At 35.7% G+C, this 27,371-nt stretch overlaps 1 protein-coding gene across 5 annotated transcripts in view; it reads left to right on the forward strand.

The window, feature by feature from the left end:
* GRID2 (glutamate ionotropic receptor delta type subunit 2) overlaps window positions 1-27,371 on the forward strand; it is a 1,491,890-nt gene that overhangs the window by 886,952 nt on the left and 577,567 nt on the right. For all 5 annotated transcript variants that reach the window (XM_032332901.1, XM_032332902.1, XM_032332903.1 and 2 more), the window contains one exon: window positions 19,449-19,502. In XM_032332901.1, coding sequence (XP_032188792.1) covers window positions 19,449-19,502 — 54 coding nt within the window. The remainder of the gene's footprint in view (window positions 1-19,448; window positions 19,503-27,371) is intronic.

A 27,371-nucleotide genomic window follows, 5' to 3' on the forward strand; every position in this document is an offset into this window, starting at 1 on the left:
AAAAAAAAGAAATAAGAAAAAAAAAAAAAGAAAGAAAAGAAAAGAATTAAAAAAAAAAAGGAAAACACCTAAGAAAAATGTAAAAAAGAAAAAATATATATTAGATAAACTAGTAAAAAATCGTTAAAAAAGAAAAAGGTAACAGTTAAAAAAAAAAAAATTTTACCCGAAGGCAAGGGAAAAAAAAAACAAAAAATGAAAAAGAAAAAAATTAAATTAACTGCAAGACTAAAAAAAATCACAGGGAAAAAGCCATGAGTTCCGTGCTTGGCTTTCTCCTCCTCTGGAATTCTGCTGCTCTCCTTGGTATTGAAACCGCACTCCTTGGTAGGTAAACTTGGTCTCGGCTGGATTTCTTGTTGATCTTCTGGGGGAGGGGCCTGTTGTAGTGATTCTCGAGTGTCTTTGCCCCAGGTGGAATTACACTGCCCTTACCCGGGGCCGGCGTGAGTAATCCGCTCGGGTTTGCTTTCAGGAGCTTTTGTTCCCTGAGCGCTTTCCGTAGAGTTCCGGAGGACGGGAATACAAATGGCAGCCTCCTGGTCTCCGGCCCGGAGGAGCCGAGAGCCCAGGGCCGCACTCTTCAGTGCGCCCTCAGAGAACAGCACCCAGTTACTCCTGTCTGCCTGACCTCCGGCCGCCCTCCGAGCTCACCGAGCCTGCGACCAGTTCAAGGTAACACCGAGCTGTGAGCTTACTGTTGGCTCTGTCTCTGTAGCCGGCTTTCCCGTTCCAATACCCGCAAGATCTGCGACACTCAGACACCCCTGATCCTTCTGTGACCCTGCGGGACCTGAGGCCACGCTGACCCCGCGTGGGCTTCGCCCCGGTTTAGCCTCTGGAGCGATGTCCCTCAGCGGAACAGACTTTTAAAAGTCCTGATTTTGTGCTCCGTTGCTCCGCCGCTTGCCGGGAGCTGGCCCCTCCCCCCGGGGTCTATCTTCCCGTCGCTTTGGATTCACTTCTCCGCCGGTCCTACCTTTCAGAAAGTGGTTGTTTTTCTGTTTCCAGAATTGCTGTTCTTCTTCTCTCCGATCTGCCGATGGATTTTCAGGTGTTTGCAATCTTTAGATAAGCTATCTAGCTGATCTCCAGCTAGCTGAAGCAGTCTCAGCCTGCTACTTCTCCGCCATCTTGACTCCTCCCCTTCCAGATATTTTTAAATAACATTTTTACATAACTTTCCCTGATTTCTCATATATTATCTGTTAATGGGCTAATAAAAAAAGTAAGGATTTAGCTTATATACAATTATCTCACATAAATTTACCCTTCCCTCCCCAAATAGTTTTAACACATTTATAATTAAATACTTATTTGGTATCATTAATATGGTCACGTAAGCATTTTTTTTCTGTCTCCAGAGAGGCTCTATTTATTAATTATATGTACTTCCACCAAATCACCTTACTTTTTTGTTTAGTACCTCACCAAACCACCAAACCACATGTATATCCATTGGCCATATATTTTTTTTCTTTAAGATATATGTATATCATGTATTTGTGTGTGTGTATGCATAGAAATCTTAAAGAAAAAGTTTAGATTAAGATCCTGTTGCTTCTGCTTCAAATGTTATTTTTTTTCCAATTTAGTTACAGAAAGTGAAATATATAGCTAGCACACAGAGCATTACCATCATGTTTAGATTTGAAACTTATTTGGAATTTTTCAATATCACCACTTATTGACGATCTTTAAATCCTATATAAATACCTCTATTTCTGGCTGCCGAAAAGCAGTAGCTTTTGAAAATGGTTAATGGGTTAGAAAGCCTGCAATAGAGCAAATTTTTTGCCTCCTCATGTAGTGATATATTTTCACCTTAAACTCTTGAGAATGACACAAGTCTTAGTATTGATTTTATTGCCTTCTTTGGAAGAACGTAGTTACAATTATTAAATTTCAAACGTGTCTAATTGATTTCTTGTATAATGTTTTTGTATAATATTGTAAACTTGAATAGTTTAAGGAATTCAGTGCTTTCATTCTCTCTCTTTTTTTAATGTCATACTTCATTTCCCAGATAAAATGTCTTAAGAAAGGAAATAGTCTAGCATTTTTTTCACTTTTATTAAAACAACAACAAACCCTAGTGTCTTTACACTTTTTGTTTTTTGTTTATATCCTTGATATATTTAGAACTTAATATAGATCCCTATAGTTTATTAAACTCAAAAGTCCACTATTGATTTCTATAAATTGGAATAGTCACTGATTTAATAAAGAGGATTTAATTCAGCTTTCAAGGAGACACTTATTGTTTATTCAAGATTTATTGTCTCCTCAGGTCCATTCAGCAATTTGGCATATTGGATAACCCTTGATACTTTGGTGAACCATCTGATAATTTCAATCATAATTCAAAATTCAAACAACAAATATTTGGGATGTCCCAGGTTTCAAATAATATCCATCTCTAAACCCTAAAAATGGCCTTTACTTGGGTCTCAAGAACCTTTTTCTTTAATTTGAAGTGCTTTATTTTAGCTTTCTTCAAGTCATATTCAAAGCTAAAATGGATTTTCCCAGTATTGTGAACTTTTACAAATAAAATTAGAACAAAGAAAAAGTCATTATTTAGAAGAATGACATACTTTCCTAACTATAAAGTTAGATCATTCTTTGACATATTTTTTTCTCTTTCTGTTATTGTTTAATCATAATTCTCATTGGATATTTTGAGACTTTGATCTAACTATTTCCTTTGAATTTGCAGAAACCTCTTACCACAAAGTAAGTTTAAGTAAAAGCAAGTAAAAGTGTAATTTTAAAATACATATATAGTATGATTCAGAATTTTTTGCAAATTAATGATTTTTATTAAGCACATCAGAAAAATTGCAAACAATTTATCAGGAAATTAATCTTAGTGAGATTCGATTAGTTCTGGGAATGCTATGGTATACCTACAAGTATCAGAAATTTCAAATAAAATTAGTTAACTGTGTTTTTAACTATATATGTGTGTGTGTTTGTGTGTGTATACATACATACTATATATATGCTAGATAAAAAGATTTTTTTAAGATTTTATTTATTTGTTTGACAGACAGAGATCACAAGTAGGCAGAGAAACAGGCAGAGAGAGAGGGAGGAGGAAGCAGGAACCCTGCTGAGCAGAGAGCCTGATGTGGGGCTCGATCCTAGGACCCCGGGATCATGACCCGAGCCGAAGGTAGAGGCTTTAACCCACTGAGCCACCCAGGCACCCCATATATGCTAGATAAAATTTAAGAAAATTAGAAGATAAAAGAGTTCATACTTTATTTTTAAATTGAACTTTTTAATTCTTTTTCTAATAATAAATGTTTCAACAAAACAGAGTCTTTACAATAATTTAGTGGCATTATTCTGTGACAAAAGAATACAAGAGAGAATTCAACCCTGTTAAAGAATCAGTTGATAAGAAATACTGCTTATCTGCTTCCCCACTCTCTGCGCCAGAATCTTAGCTGTAATAACAAACACTGTTCCTCTGAAACAGCATACCTACTTCTAGAATATTGAGACAGATCCTTTTACTATGATCTTTATAATTAGAAACATTAATTTGTCTAATATGTCTGAGCCCATGTGATGATTTTTAAATGATATTTAATTTTTAATTTTAACAAATTTTATTTAAATAGAATTAGAAGTGTTACAAATCATAAATTACACACAGCAGTTATTATAAATCTTCAGTCTCTCATCACTAAAAATTATTTTTAAAATAACTGTAAAAACATTATTTAGATTTTTCTTTTTGTCACCTCCAGATTTGGCTATCTTCTGTGTGTCCCAAACAGTTGTCTAAACCCAATCTACTCTGGTGTGTCAATTCTTCGTCTCAAAATATATGGAAGTATATGGATAAAAACATCAATCTCAGCTTTCCATTTGTTCAAAGTTCATTTTAAGTATATCTTATCAATAATGTTTCAAAAAACATTTATCTCTCCACTATGTTCTGCAAAATATCACCCAGAAATTGTTCATCATACTCAGAATATCTTCCATCCATTCCTGTATGACCATTCAGTATTCTTTTCCTACTTTTGCGATATTCTTCTATAACATCAAATTTCTGCTTTTTACATTCTGCATTTGAAAACTCAATTGTGGGGCAGCTCAGTGGGTTAAACATTTGACTCTTGATCTCAACTCAGGTCTTAATCTTGGTGTCATGAGTTCAAGCCACATTCTGGGCTCCACAAGAAAAAAAAAAAAAAGAAACTCAATGATGAGGGGATAATATTCAGTTCTTTTTGGGGGGACTAGTATCTTTGGGATAAAACCATAATTTTGGAAGAAAGGAATAGTAATTTACTTAACACAGGGAGTTGAATTCATAACCATATTAGCATTTTGTTCTTTTTAAGACAACCAGCCACTGAAAAAAGAGGCATTTGAAAAATGCTGAGTGAAATAAGTCAAGCAGAGAAAGTCAATTATCATATGGTTTCACTTATTTGTGGAGCATAACAAATAACATGGAGGACATAGGGAGATGGAGAGGAGAAGGGAGTTGAGGGAAATTGGAAGGGGAGGTGAACCATGAGAGACTATAGACTCTGAAAAACAACCAGAGGGTTTTGAAGAAGCGGGGGGTGGGAGGTTGGGGGAACCAGGTGGCGGGTATTGGGAAGGGCATGTATTGCATGGAGCACTGGGTGTGGTGCAAAAACAATGAATATTGTTACTCTGAAAAGAAATTTAAAAAAGGGGCACCTGGGTGGCTCAGTGGGTTAAGCCACTGCCTTCGGCTCAGGTCATGATCTCAGGGTCCTGGGATTGAGCCCCACATCGGGCTCTCTGCTCAGCAGGGAGCCTGCTTCCCTCTCTCTCACTCTCTGCCTGTCTCTCTGCTTACTTGTGATCTCTCTCTGTCAGGTAAATAAATAAAATCTTCAAAAAAAAAAAATTAAAAAAAAAAAGAAAAGAATTTCATTACCCACTTAAAGAACTTAAAAGCTAAAATAATCTTATTATACGTCCAAATTTTATCTTTAGAAATGAAGATGGCCTTCTCTAATAAATACATTATCTTTTAAATTATTAAATTAGAAACTTGAATGACAAACATTCCAGTAAACTGATTAGAACATACAAGGAAAGATGCAGGTCAATATATCTTTTGATTTTCTCAATTTTGTACCTTAAAGACAAGGGATGAGTACATCCAAAGAAAGGAATTTTCTATTGATGTGAAAACTATTCTGAGCTAACCTCACTGTGAATCATAATGCAAGTCAGAATGAAATGTGTCTATAAGAGCAAACATACTAAACTACGCTATGCCTGCCCTTACTCCATGAGGCCATAATGACCTTGTAGTAGGTTGAGCCACAGTGTTATACCAGTAAGTCTGTGTCATACCAATAAATCTGCAAAAGAAAAGAAACAAAGCAGTCGGAGAAAAAAGACTCCATTTCAAGGACTGTGATCGGATCAGAGAATGAAATTTATTTCCGCTATGTCTCTGTCTTTAATTCTCAAAGAAGTACTACTGGAATATTCTTAAAGAAAGCCTTCTCATACTTATGTCATCTGGGAAGAAAGGCTTTTGAAGCTTGTCAGCCAGCTTGATTTATGATTGTTTTCAAATTTCTCTAGGGAGGAAAACAGGTGGCCTTCAGAACTGCAGGTGTTAGTGCATGTCTTTGGGTCTGAGGGAGTCCAAGGGATTATTTTCTAATAGATCCATCTTTGCTGTCTTCCTTTCATATTCTGAACTGAGTAGACTGTGAAATTATGCTAAATATGAATGAATGCTGTGGAACAGTGCTAAGTACTGCAGTAAACTGTGAAATATATGGGAGATTCAAAATCGGTATGTAATTCTTTATAACGGACCAAGAAAGGCCAGACACGTATCTCCAGGCCACCTTTTGAATTATGAACCACAGATGTTCCACACAGCATTTACAGGCTCAATGCTAGCAACAGAACCACACTTTAGTCCCATTTTATAATTCCTAATAAAAATTCAACTCTCAAAAGAAAATCTGACTGAAGAGTGAAATACCTACAGTAATCTTTAGAATATATATATGTATATATATGTGTATATATATATATATACACACACACACACACACACACACACACACACATTTTTCTTTTCTTTTTACCTGACTGGAGTTAGTTAAAGCAAGCCTTAACACATAATTTATTTAACAACATGCCAGAACTGATTCCTACTATTGAACTTGAAATGGAATATAAGAAATAACGAACAGGCAAATTCAATAATATAATTCAGGATATAATTGCCAGCCTTTATTCAAGGCTGACTTTGTCAGTTGCAGATGGAAAAACAAACAAAAAAGGACATAAAAGCAAAATAATGTTTATGGTTATTAATCCCAGAAAATCAATCTTTATAAATAAAAATTCATCATTCCAAACAGAAAATATGTGTGATTTGAAATAATTTGTGTATGATTTGTGCAGATATGATCAAGGTATAAAGCGCAACACTTTAATGTATGGAAAGAAGTTTGCTTCAAATTAGAAGCAATTTTTAAACAATAAGCTTAAAACGACGATATTCTTTCTGAAACAAGTATTTCGTCTTTCCTCCTGGGGAAAGGTGCATGTTCTTGGTTATTTGTGAAGGAACAGCACCTAGAGACCGTTAGACCGTTATACCTTTCAGATTCCTCACAGTCTCTGTTGGAGCTGAAAGCTCACTTAGAACAAAGACCAAGTCTGCCTTGCTCAATGAATCGACTCCTATCCTAGCGCTGTGTCTAGTATGTTTCAGGTGTTCAAAAAGCTTGAATGGTTTTGTCAAAGTAATTGAATGGATATAGACTTAACGTCAAATCATCACACTCAGTCCCTGACCAGGGCTCTTTTGTAAAGCAGTGGATCTCAGAATGATTCACTAAACCTGCAGCACAGGCACCAACTGGGAACTTGTTAGAAATGCAAATTCTCAGACTCCATGCCAGAACTTCTAAATCAGAAAAGACTGGAGTGGGCCCAGTACTAAGTTTAAAACTTCCTCCAGGTGATTCTAATGCACACGAAGAATTGAGAATCACCTATGTGAAGAATTCCCAAATACACTGTACACAGTGACATCAAAGCTTTTTAGGATTATGAGAGTTCTCAGCAGTCTATTATAGGAAGACAACTCCTATAGACAGATTGTGAATAATTTTAATGTCTCAAGCATTTTTCTACTTCTCAAGAATTTCTTCATTTAACTATAGCAACTATTCTCAATTCATGTGTAGTAAATTGTGTGTTTTATGTAGGAAGATTGACTAAATTTGTTACTGGTATAGATCCTGAGACAAGAACTTGGGTGCAGATGATTTATCAGGGAGTTTGTCCCAAAAAGCACAAGTAAGGGAATGGTAAACATAAGGGAGAGAGAGTAAAGAGAAAAGTCAGTCAAGATTGTGTTACCAGGAATGAATTAAAAGGTAGGCAAATGGAGCTCAATCTTGTGGGGAGCCTTCTAAGAAACTGAGTTTGGAATATACCTCTGAGTCATTCCCACAGGAGGATGGGGAGACAGGAGCATTTATCTACTTCTTCCCATCACTGTTGGTTGAGAGTTGATCTCCAGAGATGCTAACATACCCTCACTTCTAGGTTATGTTTGTGTGTGGCCAAATGTGCTGGATACAAGTTGTCAGGAAGAGAAGAGAAGGGATACAAGCTCTCAAGGTGGCATAGGTCAATATGCTGGAAACTCATTTCCCCTGCAGTTGCAGGGCAGTTCACCTGGGCGGGGGGGAGGGGGCAAAGTAACCTTCTTACATCTACAGTCACATTATGGGGCAAAGTGACCTTATAACAGGATAGTTCAAGTCCAGTTCACAATACTTATTGTCTGAGTCAGGTCCAGAGTTAGTTTTTGGAAATATAAAATAGATAAAACACCATCCCTGCCTCAAGAAGCTTTTAGTAGGGTAGAGAATGTAGTCAAATTAATATATATATATATATATAGATATATAGATATATACATACACACACATATATATAATTAAACATGTTCAGAAATGGTGATTCATATCCTCATTTATAAGACAAGTTTATGGTGGGAGGGGTGTAGTGATCATGGAAGACCTCTTAGAAATGATGAGGATAATTATACCTAAAAGATACCTAGAGGCCAGACAAATAAAGAAGAGTGGGGGAGTTGGGAACAGAAGCCAGAATGATCACTATATAAATGTGAGAAGTGAAAAAGGAGAAAGCAATCATAGGCAGTATTTGACAAGACTATCTGCGAAAGTCATTTGAAAGCTCATGTGTTAGGTGGAAGGAAATCTGTTGTCCCATTGATGGTAAATGGAGAGATGTGGGAAGCAGAGTATGTAAGTAACTATTGTTGCAGATTCCCTAAGGAAAAAAAAAAAGAAAGGGGGACACCTGGGTGGCTCAGTTGGTTAAGCGACTGCCTTCAGCTCAGGTCATGATCCTGGAGTCCGGGGATCCAGTCCCGCATTGGGCTCCCTGCTTGGCAGGGAGTCTGCTTCTCCCTCTGACCCTCCCCCTTCTCATACTCTCTCAAATAAATAAATAAAATCTTTAAAAAAAAAAAAAAGAAAGAAAGGGACTCAAAGCTCTACTGAAATTAGTCTCCTTTAGAGGAAACTCTTCCTGTTCTACTATCAGGAGAAGGGAGCAGTGAAGTTAAGACTGTGTTAATTTATTTGTAAAATGGGAAAGGTAATAGCAACTACCTTCAAAGGGTTGATATAAGACCAAAATGATGAAAGGCACTGAAATGTTTTAATACACATCCCCAAAATGGTAGCTGTTGTTATTCAGATTTTTTTTTGCTTTGTTTCTGATTTTTTTAATTTTTTAATTTTTTAAAAGATTTTATTTATTTATTTGACAGAGACAAAGATCACAAGTAGGCAGAGAGGCAGGCAGAGAGAGAGAGGGGAAGCAGGCTCCCTGCTGAGCAAAGAGCCCGATGTAATGCTTGATCCCAGGACCCAGAGATCATGACCCGAGCTGAAGACAGGGGCTTAAACCACTGAGCCACCCAGGCACCCCTGTTTCTGGTTTTAGAGGGGCTGGAACTTGAGGGCTTAAAACCATTTCTACCTGTTGAATGCTAACTCACACATTTGTGTGATCCATTTCTGGGAAAGGTGGAACGGTGTAAATGGGATTCAGGGTAACTAGTCATTTTGTAGAAGTTGTGCTATTATAAATGCTGACAGGCAGATAAGCATCCATGTAAACAAAGTTTTAAAAATAATTCAAAAAATAATTTAATGAGAGGTTTAAGATCAACGAAAATTCTAAAACGTGTCGGATGATTTTTGAATACTCTTGATTCTGTGATCATAGCATAGGTTCCTTTGTCAAATTCTGTAATTCTGTTCTACAAATGACATTTTGTTTGAGCAGTTAACAGTTGGTGCCTCAGTTTCAACTGACATTTTGTTACTAAACACAGTTCTAACACCATAAGGTGATTTGTCAGTGGTAAGAAAAAGATGGTTTATATTTCACCATAGTGAAATAGCACAGACGGGAGAGTCAATTGCTTGAAATTCTGGAAATTGTCCATGCTGTCAAGTCCAACACCATTGAAAACATTTTTTATGGTAGGCCACAAGGTATACTTTTTATGAAAGAACCATGAAAGAAATTTAGAAACCTGAAAAAGCTTGAAGGTCTTGTTTTGATTTACAAAATGTTCAAGGATCATACCTCCAATGGGTTTAAATATCTTGAGAATGACCTAAACAGTTTATTTAGGAATATGGCCATGGAAATTCACATTTTGCATTTCTTTATTTTTCTTTTGGGTACTTTATGTATCAAAACTAATAAGACCTTTCAAATACGTTTCCCCCTCCAAAGTCTTTTGAGTCCAGAATCATCAATATTGTATACCATTCTTGATATTCTAGAAGGGAGAGTCCCTGTGAAATATTAGAAGAGTCCAAAGATAAGAGAAACACTAAACTAGGAATGTCTTTTAATGAGTAATAATCAGCATCCATATTGGCTTCATCAGTAATGAGCTGTTGATAACCCAGAATACAGCCAAGTTACACAAAGAAGGGTAGTAAACTGTTTAACTACAGAAATTAGATGCCTAATGTCCTTACTGCCTTACTGCCACAATAAGAATCATGATCTACATTTTCTCTTCTAGATGCTCTTGACACTTCATCCTGTGGGGTTAATCAAAAGTTTTGTTATGAAAAGAGAGCAGGAACAGAGAAATATATACACACACACACACACACACACACACACACACGTATATATATATATACGTGTGTGTATATATGGTATATATATATATATAGTTGCTATTGCTGAATCAGAGAAATAGTTCTCTATATATCCTTATATATAATGTTATATATATATATATAATATATAATGTTGATCAGTTAATCCTTATAACAAGTTACATTCTAAAAAGAAGATGGGAATTAAGACCCACTAAAAGAAAAATTTTCTTTTACCACTTCAAGGTAAAGGTCATGGAGCAGAATGGAAGATAAAACTGCCTTCATTTCTCAAAATTTTCTATGGTTCATAACCTTTCAAAAGTGCACAGTAGATAAAAATAAGTTATACACTGGAGTTTAAATACATAAAGCAACCGTTTGTATCATATATTGTTATACAATGTTCAGTTTAACTGTAGTTATTTTAATTCTGAAAAAAAGCGAAACAGTTTCTGAAACCTGATGGAGAAGGCTGTGAAAACATTATGTAGAAAAATTGTTTACTAATGGGGGCTTAAGTGGTTAGGAGAAGAATCAATGAAACAAGATGGGATTGGGAGGGAGAAAAACCATAAGTGACTCTTAATCTCACAAAACAAACTGAGGGTTGCTGGGGGGAGGGGGGTTGGGAGAAGGAGGGTGGGGTTATGGACATTGGGGAGGGTATGTGCTTTGGTGAGTGCTGTGAAGTGTGTAAACCTGGCGATTCACAGACCTGTACCCCTGGGGATAAAAATATGTTTATAAAAAATAAAAAAATTAAAAAAAAAAAGAAAGAAAAATTGTTTACTAGTTATTGATTCTGGATTCCACACCCAGCTTAATGATTTTGGTGAGTTGCTTCAGTTTCTTCTCATGTAAGGTGGACAATGAATGTGGTGCTTACATCATAAGGATATAGTAGACATTAAATAAATTACTGTATATGTATAAGCACTTGGTGCCCAGCACATAATAGGCACTGAATAAATATTAGCTTTTATTATTATAAATATACTATAAACAGCATTTAATAAACATTTACTGAATTGAATAAATATACTCATAGTCATTTATGAGTAGTGTCGAAAATACTGCAATAACCTGAGTAAAGGGAAAGAAAGTTAACAAAGGAAAGAGGTTAGCAAATGAGTTCTGACAATGTTCCTAGTGTTTTAGATACATTCATCTATGTAAACCTTACTACCTCTGAAAAGAGCAATATTCCTATAATCAGGAAAGTGAGACTCAGAGTAAGTAATATATTGACTATCAATAAGGAAATCTGGCATTTGAACTCAAGTCCAGTTTTTCAAATTTTATGTTTTTCCTAATATCACAAAACCTCCAAACTCTGAGGCTTTGACTTTGGAAATTTTGAATATGATAATTCTATACTTCATTACCATATAAGTAATCAAGAGCTCTTCATTGGCAAAAATGTGAGTTGAGTCATTTTCTTGTTATTTATTTATTTTTTAACGATGAAATCCCATCCAGTGACTTCCTTTCAAACAAGTTTATCAAATGGTTTAGTCAAAGGTGAGGTAGGGATATCCACAGATACATAAACATGAGTTAGGACTATATAGTTGTCCTTTTTTCCACAAACAGCATTTAGTGAAAATTTGCCTTGTGCCTGGCAACAAATTTTATTGAAACTATTATATATCATTTATTTTTCTGAGGGTATAGACCAATGATCAAAATGAAATTCTTAGGGTTGTGAAGTTTATGTCCCTAGTGCACGGAAAGAGGCAGTGAATCGTGTGTGTGTGTGTGTGTGTATCTGTGTGTCTGTGTGTCTGTGTGTGTGTGTCTGCTTCATGTGGGATAATGCATGGGGGGATTATCAGAAGTGGGTGATTACAGAAATCATGCCTGATGAAGTGATGTTTATGCCGAGTTCCACATGCAATGCCCAGGGCTGTGTCGCTGTGTGCATCTGTCCTTCTGGTGAAGAGCAGTTCAGGAAGCAAGGTAAAGGCCAAAGCAGGACTGTGCTGGAGAACCAGCAAGAAAGCCAGTCAGGCTAATGAAGAGGGAATAAGGGGAATATAAAACACAACACAGCTCTCACAGTCAGTTACATAACTCAACATGATTTAATTAAATTAACAAACCTGGGTACAGGTTTGCTCAAAGTGCTAGATGAGCATGAACTTGGGGATAATACTTCTTGGGGTTAGGGAGATGAGAGTTGGGAAAGGATTTGACATTTATTTCAGTCTGAGTTTTGAGAAACACTTGTCAAGGACAGAAGATAGAGAATAGATCAAAAGGAATGAAGAAAAAAAAAGAACAAAGCAAAGCATGAAGTTCACGGTGGTGAAAAGCTTGTATGTTGTATTTTGATGTGATCAATAGACTTCTCTATAAGAAGCATTTTCCCCTTTTATTTGCTTCAAGATAACAAGAAAGTCTTACTTCATAAATCCCAGCAATTAAGAGCCAATGTGCCCCGAAATCATCATCATTAAACGGAGATCAAATCCAAGTAAGAACTTGCATTTATTTGTTTGCCAATTATACTTAGGAAGTAATTTACTCTGTCAAGAATCACTTAGCTATTAAAAAACGAAGAAAATCAAAAAAATATTTTAATGTAACATTAATTCCCTCGTTGTACTGAAGGTTAACATTTTAGAACATGGCATGAGAAAGGACTAACGGTTTCTGAACAACCACTACTTTTCCTAATTGTTTTGGGGAAAGTACTCTTCAATCACCACAGCAGAACATCTAAATGAAGCCCAATGCAACCAAAACTTCAGAAAGAATTAAAGTAGTTAAACCGTGGTCCCCCGCCCTGGAAATGATTGTTAGAACCTTATTTGTATCCTCATTGGTCAAAGTATTGAAATCATGAATTCACTTTTGGTAGTTGTTCAATCTCTCTTCAGTAATTTAGGACACAGGAAGGTGGGTCTGTGTGATAGGATGAACACAGATTCTCTATTTTGTGTGTGTGTGTGTGTGTGTGTGTGTGTGTGTGTGTTAGTGCCCATCTTTCCACATTAAGAAGCAGAGCAGGTAGTATACTTTTGGCCAAATCTCAGCTGTGGCATATTTCCATCTCCCAGGGGGTGTGGGAAGACCCAACTGCACAGCAATAACAATAATTCTAGCATATCCGTTTATGAAATAACTTTGGCAGTAATGGCAAGAGGATTTGGATGAAAGTGTATTTGTGGTCTTCCAGCTGGAAGATCAGAGCAGAGATTCTAAAGCAAAAGGCACAGAGTGGGATGGCAGATAGTAGCTGCTTGGATAAGAACAGAAGAGAGTTGCGGACCCATGCTGAGCTCAAGGGGAAATGCAAACAAGACAGTCATTTCAGAATATCCCCGTGTTGCCCAGTATCAGCTCTCGAGGGCTTACTCATGCCATCTGCTGGATATATTTGGGATTTTAAAATGAAATCGACACAATACTCCAGGGTCTCCCTGGACTGTGGCTTTGGCGATTCTAGTGAAAAGAAAAATGAAAAACAACCCATCTTTAAAAAAAAAAAAAAAAAGCAATGGAAATGAACTCCAGGTTGACTGTACCTTAAGAAGTTTTGTATTTTCACTTCACATTTTGAAGCACTGGAGTATCTAATGGAATTTCTACTAGCAGAACTTTGTGGTTGTGCAGTTTTGCCATATATGACATTTGGGACACTGGAGGGAGGGTTTGGACTGTAAATCCACTGATCTTCTAAGAATCTACTATATGCTATAAACTTTATACATGATATATTTCCTTTTTATACTTTATTGGAGAGTATAATGATTGCGTTTCTTTTGTTTAATTACAAAGGGGGTAAAAAAGTTAAAAAGAGAAAAGAACAAGTATCATTATTTGGCCAAAACTACTACATATGCATTTGAATTTTACATAAAATATGGTAATTCAAGTTTTGTTCCTGTATTTCTAATTGTTTTATGGAAAATGTCCTCTGTTAGTCACTCTTTCTGTAGGATTATTTTAAGGCCATGATTTTAAAATTAGAAAATTCCTTGTGGGGTTTCAATAAAATTTTAGAACTTTTAGAAATATGTGACTAAATTAACATTTCCCCAAATACTAATCCCATAGGATTTATAATGGAGAAAATTGGTCTCCCCACGAGTCAGATCAATTTGGAATATGCCAGTTCCAAATATCTCCTCCTGGAATTCCATAAAGCATATTCATTAAAATGGAAGACTTGGTGTTTATTGAGAATCTACTATTGTTGCATTTGAGCTTCACTATGATTTTATTACGTAGGCAATGGTGTTAATCCTAGTTACAAATGAGGAAACTGAGGTTTATAGGGTTGGTAATTTCCTCAAAGTCACACTGAAAGAAAACGGAGGCATTGACTCTTACTTTAGAGCTCACACTCATAGGTCTGAAGCCATATGTCCCCCAATATTATTCATATTAATATGAATTTTATGTTAATTACTTTCAATATTGATATTAACCTGCTTAATTCTTTGGGGAGTGATGCAGTAGTGACATCTATTAATTTGGTTAACCTAGCATTTCTAAATCTACTTGCTACCAAATGTTTATGAATTTTAGTGGAGGTAGTATCCCACAGAATATAGTTCTAGTAATAGAGATATAAGCTATAGTCTTACTATAGATGAGGAGCCAGGAGGGGAAGAGCTCTTTAATATTTCTCTGGCCGCTTATTCCAGCGTAACTGTTGGTGTCCTTCCCCAAGCATGTTTCCACCTGGCGATTTGGAATAGACAGGAATAGGAAGTAAACACCTGAAATCCTCACTGCTGCAGGTGTACAGAGTGCTGGAACGCTTTGCATGAACGTGTAATATTTAGTGCCTCCTGCAAAGGGAACAAGTTTAATTTAGTTAAGCCACAAGGTTGAGTGAAAAACAGCATGTTGCTGTTATTGTTTAGTCAATTAAATTGTCCTCTGTGCTCGTAGGAACTGTTCCACATTTATTACCAGTGAGATACATGCTCTGGCAATTTCTTTGCTTCCGATTGTCTTATATTTAGCACATCTGAAGATTTAAGGACAAATGATGGAAGACATGGTGATAAATTGTCAGGCTTTTCTAAAGATTCAGAAGTTCTAAAGTTCCTGCCAGTGACAGATGGTCTATCCTTACTCATCGCTTGTCTTTCTGACAGGGCTTGATTTTTTCCCCCCTTTTTTGCTCAATTCCTTTAAAATAAGCTCAACTTCTTGGGAGGCAGGGTAGTCTCATTTGTTATAACTATGTGCTTTGTATCAGAGTCGAAGCAACTCTATATGAACATACCCCATGCTCCTTTACATGACTAATATACACATGCCTAGTGATAAGAGAGAAGCATGGGGTAAGAAGGAGAGGAGGAGCAGATTATGAAGGAAAATCCATATTTCCTTTCTGTTATTTTGAATACCAAACATACAGGAGTCCCCACTGGATGGTTTTTTTCTTGCTGACTTGCCCAAGTATAATGCTGACTGAATAGCTCCAGCATAATATGATCTTTCAAGGAGTGTTTCTTATTGTTATGGTAATAAATTTTTTAATTAATTTTTAGGATCTTCAATACTTCATAGCAATCTAAAATTTCTTGAAATTTTGGATTAAGAAATACAATTAGTGTTTACTAACTTGCTAGACACTTATAAGAATCCACGGAATGAGAACACACAATTCTAATAATGAGCTCAGATATAAAATAGGGTCCTGGTGAAAAAAAAACACAATCAATTGCTTAATCTATTTCATTGGCTTCAGATATGTTTACTGCTGAAAAATGAGATGAGATACTTAGGTAAGGAAGATGGGGAAAGGAAAAAATTTTCCCTCCTTGTGTTCTAATGTAACTGTGAAAATAAATATAAAGGTTTAAAAAATTCTAGGATATCTTACAATCACTTCTTAATCTTTTATCCAGAATTCAGTCCTTCACATTAGTAATGCTGCTAGTCTGATACAGCGTTACTGAGACTGAGGTATATCAGGTGAAAAGGGACTAATATTACTAAAAAAATAGAAAAATTATCAGATGATTTGATTTTGCTTTACAATATCTAGGTGCCTTTTGTTATCCACACAAATTGCTGTGAATTTCTTTTTTATTTAAATATGTTTCTCCTAAGAATATTCATTATGTGTTAGCTCAGTGTGATAATATGCGGAAAGCATAAACCACATTATCGCTCCATCTTTTCTTTTAACTTGGTTGTAATTTTACTTTTCTGAAGGAGATGCATATATATGCAAAGTCACATACTATATGCTAGTATAGGTATAGTGATACATTTTATTTTTATCTGTACAGTATATCTGTTCTAGTCATTTAAGTGAAAGAACTCAAAGCCTACCAGGTTTCCAAAGTCTAGGTTGTTGAAGTGCCTGTCATCTTTTATGCCCCTTTGTAAATGCTCCTTCCATTTCCAGATATCAGTTACCATTTTAATTAGTAGCTTTTTCATATCACTTACTTTTAGTGACACTCAATTATTAAAAAATCAGATAACTCATGCCAGCTCATTGTTTATGCATAAAGATGTTAACATAAAGCTAAGGAAAGTATATTCCTCCTCAGATGATGAATGGAAGCATTAGCATTTTGTGTACAACATACCAATAAAAAAGCTTCAGAGTTTCTTTATAACAGGGTGCCACCTTACTACATGGATTTGAGTTGTGTACACCTATTTTGGTATGTAATAAAAGGGACAGACATATCTACCTTTTCCTTCTTGAGTACCTTTCTGGCATAATTTGTTTTCCTTTCCCAAAGAATACTGGGCTCATGAAAAAAGGCCTGAATATTTGACATTTGTGAAAAGGCCACCAAATATTGCATGGTTTGGAAACCATGCCTTTATAAAATCATGGGATTTAAAATTACTCTAATGAGCTATTTATTAAAATTTATTAAGGTTAGAAAAAGGTGCATAGCTAAGATTAATAAAAATGCATTACATTAGATAAAATAGGCTAAATTACTCTAACAAGGAGACCCAAAATGCAATGTGTCAAGAGGTTTATTTCTGGGTTAGCACAGTACCAAATCAGGCAGTAATAGAACAGGGTCTGTTCCAAGAATTTAAGCTGTTGTAGTAAATGATTTATTTCCTTATCTGCAGTAATGTGCTAATAATCTCTTTCCTTGTTTCAAATTGATACTATGAAATGGCTTGTGTATCCATACTCATGAGTGAAATTAAAGACAGGAGTGAAAGAAGATAATCTCTCTGCTGACCCTAAGCAAAGGAGGGTGGTAGAATTAATAGAACCATGGCCTTAGACGAGATACTCACCTTTCTCCTCTATGGAAACATGAGACTGAGCCTGTACTTCTACGCTGTGCCATGCTTTTGCCTGAAAGTTTGTTTCAGGTCAAAGTGTGAAAAATGAATAGGAAAATGGTCCAAACAAATTATCAGTAAGTTACCACTGCAACCTTTATCTTCTACCTCTTTCATAAGTGCTGTTGTACAAGACAGCTTCTCATTTAAAAAGGTCCGCAGGTTAATGAAGGGTTCTAAGAGCCCAGATGTTGCCTAATCTGTCCAAATGGTACAGATTATCGGCATGAAGACAATTTAAGCTAAACTGAGCCATCTCCTCACTCTACTGCTGATGTTGTTTCAGTAGGTTCTTTCAATCTATATTTTGGCTTTCATTTCTCTTTGACTTCTAGCTATTACCGTATTTTGGTCATTTTTTTTTTTTTTTTTAAGTCACGGGCTTTTAAAAAAAAAATATGTCACTCTATTTAACTGGAAAACTATTTTCTTCATATCAGAATTTCTGGTTTGTATTTCTTTAAATTCTAAGAGCCCTTGCTTATTTTCTAACACTTTTTATTGCTAATAAATTAGTGATTGATTTGTCTAAGATGATTAAAGAAATATAATCATAAAATTAGAAATAATTGTTGGCCTTAATGGTGTAAAGTGATTTCTAAAACTGAAAACTGCCAAAGTCATATTTTCTACATTATTTTGCATATAAATGGAAAATATATGTATTTCAAAAAATGATGATAATAATGATGTTAATTAAAAATAAATAACATCTTCACTTATATGGTGATGTATTATCTATATACTTCAATAAATTCATAGGGACCGATGTGATACGTATTGAAATAGTACAAAATTTATACCAAAATTAAAACAAAAATACTGGAAGTAACTACATCCTTTCAGAAAATATTGAATCATACAAGAAATATATTTCCAGTTGGAATTCTCATGATTCAGTGCATCTTTCAACAGTCATTTCTCAGTTGGAAGAAGAATAACCAACAAAACAATCACCGTATTATAACAACTCCTTGATAGTTATTAGAAAGAATCTTCATTTAAAACCCGATCTGTGGGCATTATTGCTGAAAATATGAGAATAATCTTTTATAAAACAGTGTCACCTGTTATATGCCTGTATGCCCCACAGCATGAATCATAAAAACATACCTTAAAATATGTATAAGATTGGATAGAATGGAAAGTAATACAAAAGCTACCTCTACCGTACTGTGCCCCCCCCATGCCCACACACACTCCATACACACACGTGTGTGTGACCAAGCTTACAGTTTTTAGCCCAAGCCAAGAATCATTTAGAATCCATTTATTCAAAGTTAGTCAGTCAAGATTGCGACCTATATATTGTTTGTTTTTCCTTTTGCATAAATTTTGTTTATGTAATTAGCAGCTAAAAGCTACTGAAGTTATCCAACCACAACTTAATGTTAATATAATCTTTATTGCTTTTAGTTTTTACATTCAGACAACTTTAAAATTGGATCTCCTTAGAGAACACAGCACAAAGTGTTTCAGAACACAGAGCAGTTTGCTTTAAGAAAATAGCAAGCATTTACATAAGGAAATAGCAGAAGATAAGAATGTTAGAGCCAGACTGTAGAAATAGAATAGAAAGCCATCAAACTTTACTTGAAATAGGAAATGTGATTTGAACTACCAGTTAAATCACTGTGTGGTATTATTTATTTTTTTAGTTGAAACCTATTTTTCTAGGCTTGTGATGAATTTTATTTTCAAACTTAATCAGCAAGTCTACAGTGCATCCACACATTGAACACAAAAGCTTCTGTGGTGTTCGGCTAACAGTTTTACATCTTTAATTTAATAACAAAGATCTTTCTAACACGTGATATGGGTTTTGTTTTTGTTTTCGTTTTTTGTTTTTCTCTGCCATTTGCAAGTATATTCATTTGGTTTGGTTTGGTTTTCACTATTAATGCTGACTGATAGCTGGTTTGTTTTCTGTTCTAGGTTGTGGAGACTAATTTGGTTGCTTTTGACTGTCACTGGATCATTATAAATGAGGTAACACCAACTAAACCTTATTGTCAACTCTGGGTCCTGCTTTCATACAGTGAGTCACAGCATTTCCTATGGCCTTGGAATCCTAAGAGGAAATAGAACACAAAGTAAACTTTGAGCTTCCTGACTGGATGCTAACTAAAAATAGAATAAGGAGTTTTAAAAAATTATAAATGGCTTTGTATGAATAAGATAAATGGAGATCATCTTCCCACTGAGTATCTTTTAGTCTTTTCCGCTGGCATACGCTGACTGCTTCGGGAAATCATCTTTATACAAGTACAGTTCTTCTTTGTAAGCAAAGTGAATTCCTCCCAGTGGAGTACTTGTGTTCCATTTATATTTTAATGTTGTTTCTAGAACTTTTATATCCACCCCCCTTACACAAGGATTAAATAGTTCAGCATATGAATATGAATAAAAAATAGATATTTTTTTCTTTTCATGATGAAATACAACTATTTTAAAATCTACCAAGTTGTCAAATGCCTTATGAAAGTTTATTGATTTTTGTAAAAAAACAATACAAAGATTAAGAATACATTACAACATAAGAACTCTGTGAGATAAATTGTTCCATTGACACCTACCAATAGGAATTGGAAAGGATAATGAGCAGATCAGTCATGGACAAATAATGAGATCACATGAATTTGTCCTCAACAAGAGCTGGTATTCACGTCATACCTATTACTTATGAATAAAAAGAATGCACTGTTTATCTGTTAGCTGTGTTACTATGGATATGTAATATAATCACCCTGTGTCATTTGCACAGTAAGTATAATATTTACTTTATAAGCTCATTATAAAAATTAAGTGAGATTTTATCTTATACTCTTAACATATGCTGACAAATGACACTCAAAAATGGTAATACAGTAATGATTATATTACACTAAAGTCCACAGATCGGTTTCCCACATGTTAATGTGTTGAATACTAAACATTATTCTATGAAACAATAAGGGAATGAGGTTCATGGAGGGTAAATGACTTTACACAGAAAAATAAAAATAATTCAAAGTTTCAAGTTGTGTCTTCTACACATTGGTAGAATTTTGGCACCATTCTTTTTTTTTTAAACAATAATTAGCATATTATATCATATTAGTTTTAGGTATATAACACAAAGATTATATAAATATGAATATATATATATAAAAATTTATATATATAAACATATACACATATATACGCATACACTTAAAATGACTACCGCAATTAGTTATCGTATATTACCATACAAAGCTTATCTTTTTTTCTTGTGAAGAGAACTTTTAAGATATGCTCTCATAGCAGCTTTCAAATATGCAATATGATTTTACTGACTATAGTCACCATGCTATATGTCTCCATGAATTATTTATTTTATAACTAGAAGTTTATATTTCTTTTCCTTTAAAAAAAAATATTTATTTGAGAGAGAGACAGAAATAGTACAGGGAGAATGAGTGGGGAGGAGAGAGAGAAGCAGGTTCCTCACTGAGCAGGGAGCCTGACACAGGGCTCAATCCCAGGACCCTGGGATCATGACCCGAACCACAGGCAGACGCTAACCAACTGAGCCAGCCATGCACCCCTGAAGTTTGTATTTCTTAATTCCCATTGCCCATTACCCCATCCTAATCCTTCTCTCCTCTGGCTCCCACCAATATGTTCTCTGTGTCTATTAGTTTTACTCAGTTTTGTTTTTTCATTTTTTTTTTTTATTTTTAAGATTTCACATGTAAGTGAAGTCATAAGGTTTTTGTCTTTCTCTGAGTTATTTCATTTAGTGTAATACCCTTATGGTTTATTTATGTTGTTGAGAATGCAAGATTTCATTCTCTTTTAAAGCTGAGTAGAATTCCATTCTGTATGTGTGTGTCTCTGTGTGTGTATGTGTCCATTTATCCATTGATGGACACTTGGGTTGCTTCTATATTATGATTACTGTAAGTAATGCTGTAATAAAATGGGGGGGTGCTTATATCTTTTGAAATTAGTGTTTTTGTGGGGCGCCTGGGTGGCTCAGTGGGTTAAGCCGCTGCCTTCGGCTCAGGTCATGATCTCAGGGTCCTGGGATCGAGTTCCACATTGGGCTCTCTGCTCAGCAGGGGGCCTGCTTCCCTTCCTCTCTCTCTGTGATCTCTTCCCTTCCTCTCTCCTACTGTGATCTCTCTCTGTCAAATAAATAAATAAAATCTTAAAAAAAAAATTAAAAAAATTAAAAAAAAAAGAAATTAGTGTTTTTGTTTTCTTTTAATAAATATCCAAAAATGTAATTGCTGGATCACATGGTATTTTTTTTTTAATTTTTTGAGGAAACAACATACTGTTTTTCATAGGGGCTGTACCAATATATATTCCTACCAACACTGCACAAAAGTTCCCTTTGCTCCATATCCTCCCAATTCTTATTATTTCTTATCTTTTTGATAATATCCATTCTAAAATGTGTGAGGTGAACTGAGGTGATTTTGATTTGCCTTTCATTGATGATTAGTGATATGGAACATCTTTTTGTGTGCTTGTTGGCCATCTTTATGTCTACTGTGGAAAAAAGTTTGTTTAGATCCTCTGCCCATTTTCAGATTGGTTTTTTGGAATTGAGATGTTCAAGTTCTATATATATTTATATTTAAATATAATTTTTATAATAATATATATAATAATAAATATAATTATATATATAAGATTCATGTATTTATTTTTGTGGGGGAGCCTGAGTAGGGGAAGGAGCAGAGGGAGAGTATCTTCAAGCAGACTCCCCACTGAGTGCAGAGACTGGCAACAGGGTTCCATCTCACACCCAGGAGATCATGACCTGAGCTGAAAACAAGAGTCCAACACTTAACTGACTGAGCCACACAGGTGTCCCTCTTTACATATTTTGGCTATTAACCCCTTATTAGATATATGATTTTCAAATACTTCCTCCCATTCAAAAGGTTGCTTTTTTTATTTTGTTGATGGTTTCCTTCACTGTGCAGAAGTTTTGTTTGTTTTGTTTTGTTTTTGTTTTTAGTTCAAAGTAGTCCTAACTTCTTAGTTTTTTGATTTTGTTGCCCTAGTCTTGGAGTCAAATCCAAAGTCATGACCAAGACTTATATCTGAAAGCTTTCCACCCTTTTTTCCCTCCCTACCCCTGACGAGCCCCAGGCCTGCCTCTCAAATTTCTCATATCAGAGATATCATATGGTAATTGCTTTCTCTGATTGACTTATTTCACTTAACATAATACCCTCTAATTCCATCCACATCATTGCAAATGGCAAAATTTCAGTTTTTTGATGGCTCCGGTAGTATTCCTTTGTATATATAAATGAAACAAGATGGAACTAGGGAGGAAGAAAAACCATAAGAGACTCAATCTCAGAAAACAAACTGACAGCTGCTGGGGGGTTTGTGGGGAGGGATAGGGTGGTTGGGCTATGGACATTGGAGAGGGTATGTGCTATGGTGAGTGCTGTGAATGGTGTAAGACTGATGATTCACAGACCTGTTGGGGCAAATAATACATTATATGCAAATAAAATAAAATTAAAATAAAAACAAAAACAAAAAAGAATATAGGTAGTTTCTAAGCTGAAAGATAGATGTATGGGGCTCATTATTTCCCTCTACTTTTGTATATTTTCAAAATTTTATAATAAACATTTTTTCTTAAGTAGTTTTAAAAAATTGAAAAAAATAAAAGCTTTCCAACTTGTTTTCTTAGAGGATCTTAATGGTTTTAGGTCTTACATTCAAATCTTTAACCAATTTTAAGTTAATTCTTGTGCATGGTATAAGACTCTAATTTCATTCTTTTGTATGGCTGTCCAATTTTCCCAACACCATTTATTTTGGACTGTCTTGTCTGTTGGATAGTCTGGGCTCTTTGTTCTAAATTAACTCACTGACCATAAATACCTGGGTTTCTTTCTGGGCTATCTAATGTGTTCCACTGATTTATGTGTTTGTTTTTATGCAAGTACCACATTGTTTTAACTACTGTTGCTTTGGAATATAGTTTGAAATTGGAAAGTATGATGTCTCCAAGTTTGTTCTTCTTTTTCAAGGTTGTTTTGGCTATTCAGGATCCTTTGTGTTTCCATACAAAATTTTAGGACTGTTTGTTCTATTTATGTGAAAATGCCATTGGGATTTTGATAGGGATTGCAAGGATTTTATAGATTGCCTTGGGTAATATGGACATTTTAACAATATTAATTCTTCCAGTACATCAGCATAAAATACATTTTCACTTAGTTGTGCTTTTTCAATTTATGTTTTCCATATCTTATAGTTTGGAGTATACAGGTCTTTCACTTCCACAGTTAAATTTGTTTCTTGATATTTCCTTCTTTTTAAGCAGTTGTGAGTGGGATTATTTTCTTAATTTCTCCTTCTGTTTTTGCAGCAACCCATAGATTTTGGTATGTTACAGTTCCATTTTCATTTGTTCATTCCCTTAAATGTAATAAGTTCTTTTTCTCTGTTTTTTTAAGGTTCTCTTATTAGCTTTATGTTTTGAAATTTAATTATAAGTTGTCTTGTTGTGGCTGTCTTTGGGTTCCTCTTCTTTTTTGACTTTCCGGACTAATTGGATCTGAATGTCTATTTCCTGCCCCAGGTTAGGGAATTTTTCAGCCATTATTTCTTCAAATAAGTTTTTTTGTCCCTTTCTCACTCCTTCTCCTTTTGGGTCTTCTCTGATGCAAATTTGTTCAGTTTGATTTTATTTTATAGGTTCCTTAAGTTATCTTTAGTTTTTGATTGGTTTTCTTTTTGCTGCTCTGACTGCATGAGTTCTTCTGCCTTATCTTCAGGATAACTGATCCTTTCCTCTTTTTTATCTAGTGTGCTGTTGAAGCTTTCCAGTGTATTTTTCAGTTGAATTATTCTGTTCTTCAGCTCTATGACTTCTGTTGGTATTTTCTTATATTTTTTATCTCTCTTTGAAGTTCTCAGTTTTTATTTATCTTCTCCTGAGTTTGGTGAGCATCTTTATGACCATCACCTTGAACTCTTTATCAAGTAAATGAAATATCTCTGTTTCATTAAGGTTTTTTTTCTGGGGTTTTGTGATATTCTTTTGTTTGGCATATATTCCTCTGTTTCTTCATTTTGCTTGACCATGCTTATTACTATGTATTGTATAGCTTTCTCTCCCAGTCTTGCATGAGTGAATTTGTGTAGAAGATGAACTGTCATTCAACTCTGCCCTAGCTCTTAGTTGCCTGTGAAACCTTTGTGATTGTCTAAGCAACCTGATTTATTCTTCATCAGTCCCAGTTGATTGAAGTTGTGCCAAACTCTGCCACTGTTCCAAAGGGAGGAATCCAAATTAGCACCTAGTTTCATGCTTATTCGATGCCAGATGCTCAGGCACCACTTTTTAAAGGATGAAAATCCATACAGTTCTGTAGGACCACAATTGTAAGCCCTGCTGGCATCCAGACCAGTCCATGTAGAGGGGTTCCCTTGCTGACAACTGTAAAATTTAGGGTTTCAGACAAATGTATAAGCTCCTTTCTTGAAGGTACTGACAAGCTGTAGTGAAGCAAGGGAGAGCACAAAGATGGCAACATTTGGCCCATGTAGCCTCTGGGTATGTGGCAATCCTGAAACCTGCCTTTCTGACTGAAGTTCCAGGACAAGTAAAATAGGCTTTCTTCACAGGAAGATGTAGGTGTTTCAGTCTATTCTCTGTGCTATGACCTGGGGATGGTAACCTGCCAAGAACTGTCTCTCTGATTGTTTCAATCCCATGGGGCCCAGGAATGCAACACCCCCTGGACCTCAGAGCCAACTGCTCAGAGGGTGTCTCGTGTGTGGACTATGTGTATTTGCTGATTTTAACAGGGCCACAGGTTAATGTGAGGGTAAGGCATGCCTGCCGGCTTTAGTGGGACCACAGGAGAGTGAAGGGCTGAGACACACCTGACAGCACTAGCAAGGAAAAGTGACATTGCAAAAATGGTGGCCACCAGCACCTTCATCTCCAGAGAGAGGCCAACAGGCCCCTGCCCTTCTGGCCGATGCATTAAGATTAGCAAATGAATTTCTTTCGAATATACTCTAGATGATTTTCAAACTGCTGCTTTTGCACTTGGTCCTGAGGTGAATGAGTCTGTGTGTACACCCTTTAAAAAATGGAAGCTCAGTTCCCTACAGCCCTTTGGGGCTCCTAGATGTAAGCCCCATTGGTTCCCAAAGCCAGACACTTTGGGGGCTTATCTCTCCATTGTAGGTCCTAAGAATTGGGATGCCTGAGGTGGGGCATAGACCCCTTGCTTCTCAGAGACAAGCTCTGTATTTGTGAGATTCCTCTCAACTGTGTGTCACTATGCTGGGGGTGGGCTTTTTGGCAAGAACACGTCTCTGCCTCTCCTACCCGTATTGATAAAGCTCTTTAATTTTTTGTTGTGGGGTAGCTGCTCAGCTGATTTCCAGTAATTTTTCAGAAGGGATTGTTCCATATGCAGCTGTTGATTCAATGTGTCCAAGTGAGAAGGTGAATTCAGAATATTCCTATACTACCTATTAATTAATTAACTTATCTATTTATGTATTCATTTAAACTTAGTTGATGCACAATATTGCATTAGTTTCAACTGTATGATACAGTGATTCAACAAATATGTTATGCTCACTGCAAGTTTAGCTATCTTTTGTTATCTTACAGCACTGTTATAATATAATTGACTATATTTCTTATAACATCCCTTTTAATCTCATGATTTATCCATTCCGTAACTAGAAATCTGTACCTTCCTTTCCCCTTCACCCATTTTGCCCATCTCCCCAACCCCCATCCCTCTGGCAACCATTAGTTTCTTCTCTATAGGTCTGATACTGCCTTTTATTTTTTTGCTTATTCATTTGATGTTTGTTTTGTTTTAGATGCCAAATTTGAATGAAATTATATGGTCTTTATCAGTCTGACATATTTCACTTAGCATAATACCCTCTAGGTTCATCTATGTTGTTGCAGATAGCACAATCCTATTTTTAAAATTATTTTTATTAAAATATAATATATTATTTGCTCCAGGGGTACAGGTCTGTGAATGATCAGGCTTACATATTTCATAGCACTCACCATAGCATATACCCTCCCCAATGTCCATAACCCAACAACCCTATCCCAACCCCCACCCCCCAGCAACCCTCAGTTGTTTTGTGAGATTAAGAGTCTATTATGGTTTGTCTCCCTCCAGATCCCATCTTGTTTCATTTTTTCATTCCTCTGCCCCACAATCCCCCCTCCCTGCCTCTCATATTCCTCATATCAGAGAGATTATATGATAGCTGTCTTTCTCTGATTGATTTATTTCTCTCAGTATAATACCCTCTAGTTCCATCCACATCATTGCAAATGGCAAAGTTTCATTTCTTTGGATGGCTGCATAGTATTCCATTGTATATATATACCACATCTTCTTTATACATTCATCTGTTGATGGACATCTAGATTCTATTCCATAGTTTGGCTGTTGTGGACATTGCTGCTATAATATTTGGGTGCATGTGCCCCTTCGGATCACTACGTTTGTATCTTTAGGATAAGTACCCAGTAGTGCGATTGGTGGGTCATAGGGTAGCTCTATTTTCAACTTTTTGAGGAACCTCCCTACTAATTCCAGAGTGACTGCACCAGCTTCCATTTCCACCAACAGTGCAGGAGGGTTCCCCTTTCTCCGCATTCTCACCAACATCTGTCATTTGCTGACTTGTTAATTTTAGCCATTCTGACTGGTGTGAGGTGGTATCTCATTGTGGTTTTGAGTTGTATTTCCCTGATGCCAAATGATGTGGAGCACTTTTTCATGTATCTGTTGGCCACCTGGATGTCTTCTTTGCGGAAATGTCTGTCCATGTCCTCTGCCCATTTCTTGATTA

The sequence above is a fragment of the Mustela erminea genome, chromosome 2 (genome assembly GCF_009829155.1).
Source record: "Mustela erminea isolate mMusErm1 chromosome 2, mMusErm1.Pri, whole genome shotgun sequence".
In the NCBI taxonomy this organism is placed as follows: Eukaryota; Metazoa; Chordata; class Mammalia; order Carnivora; family Mustelidae; genus Mustela; species Mustela erminea.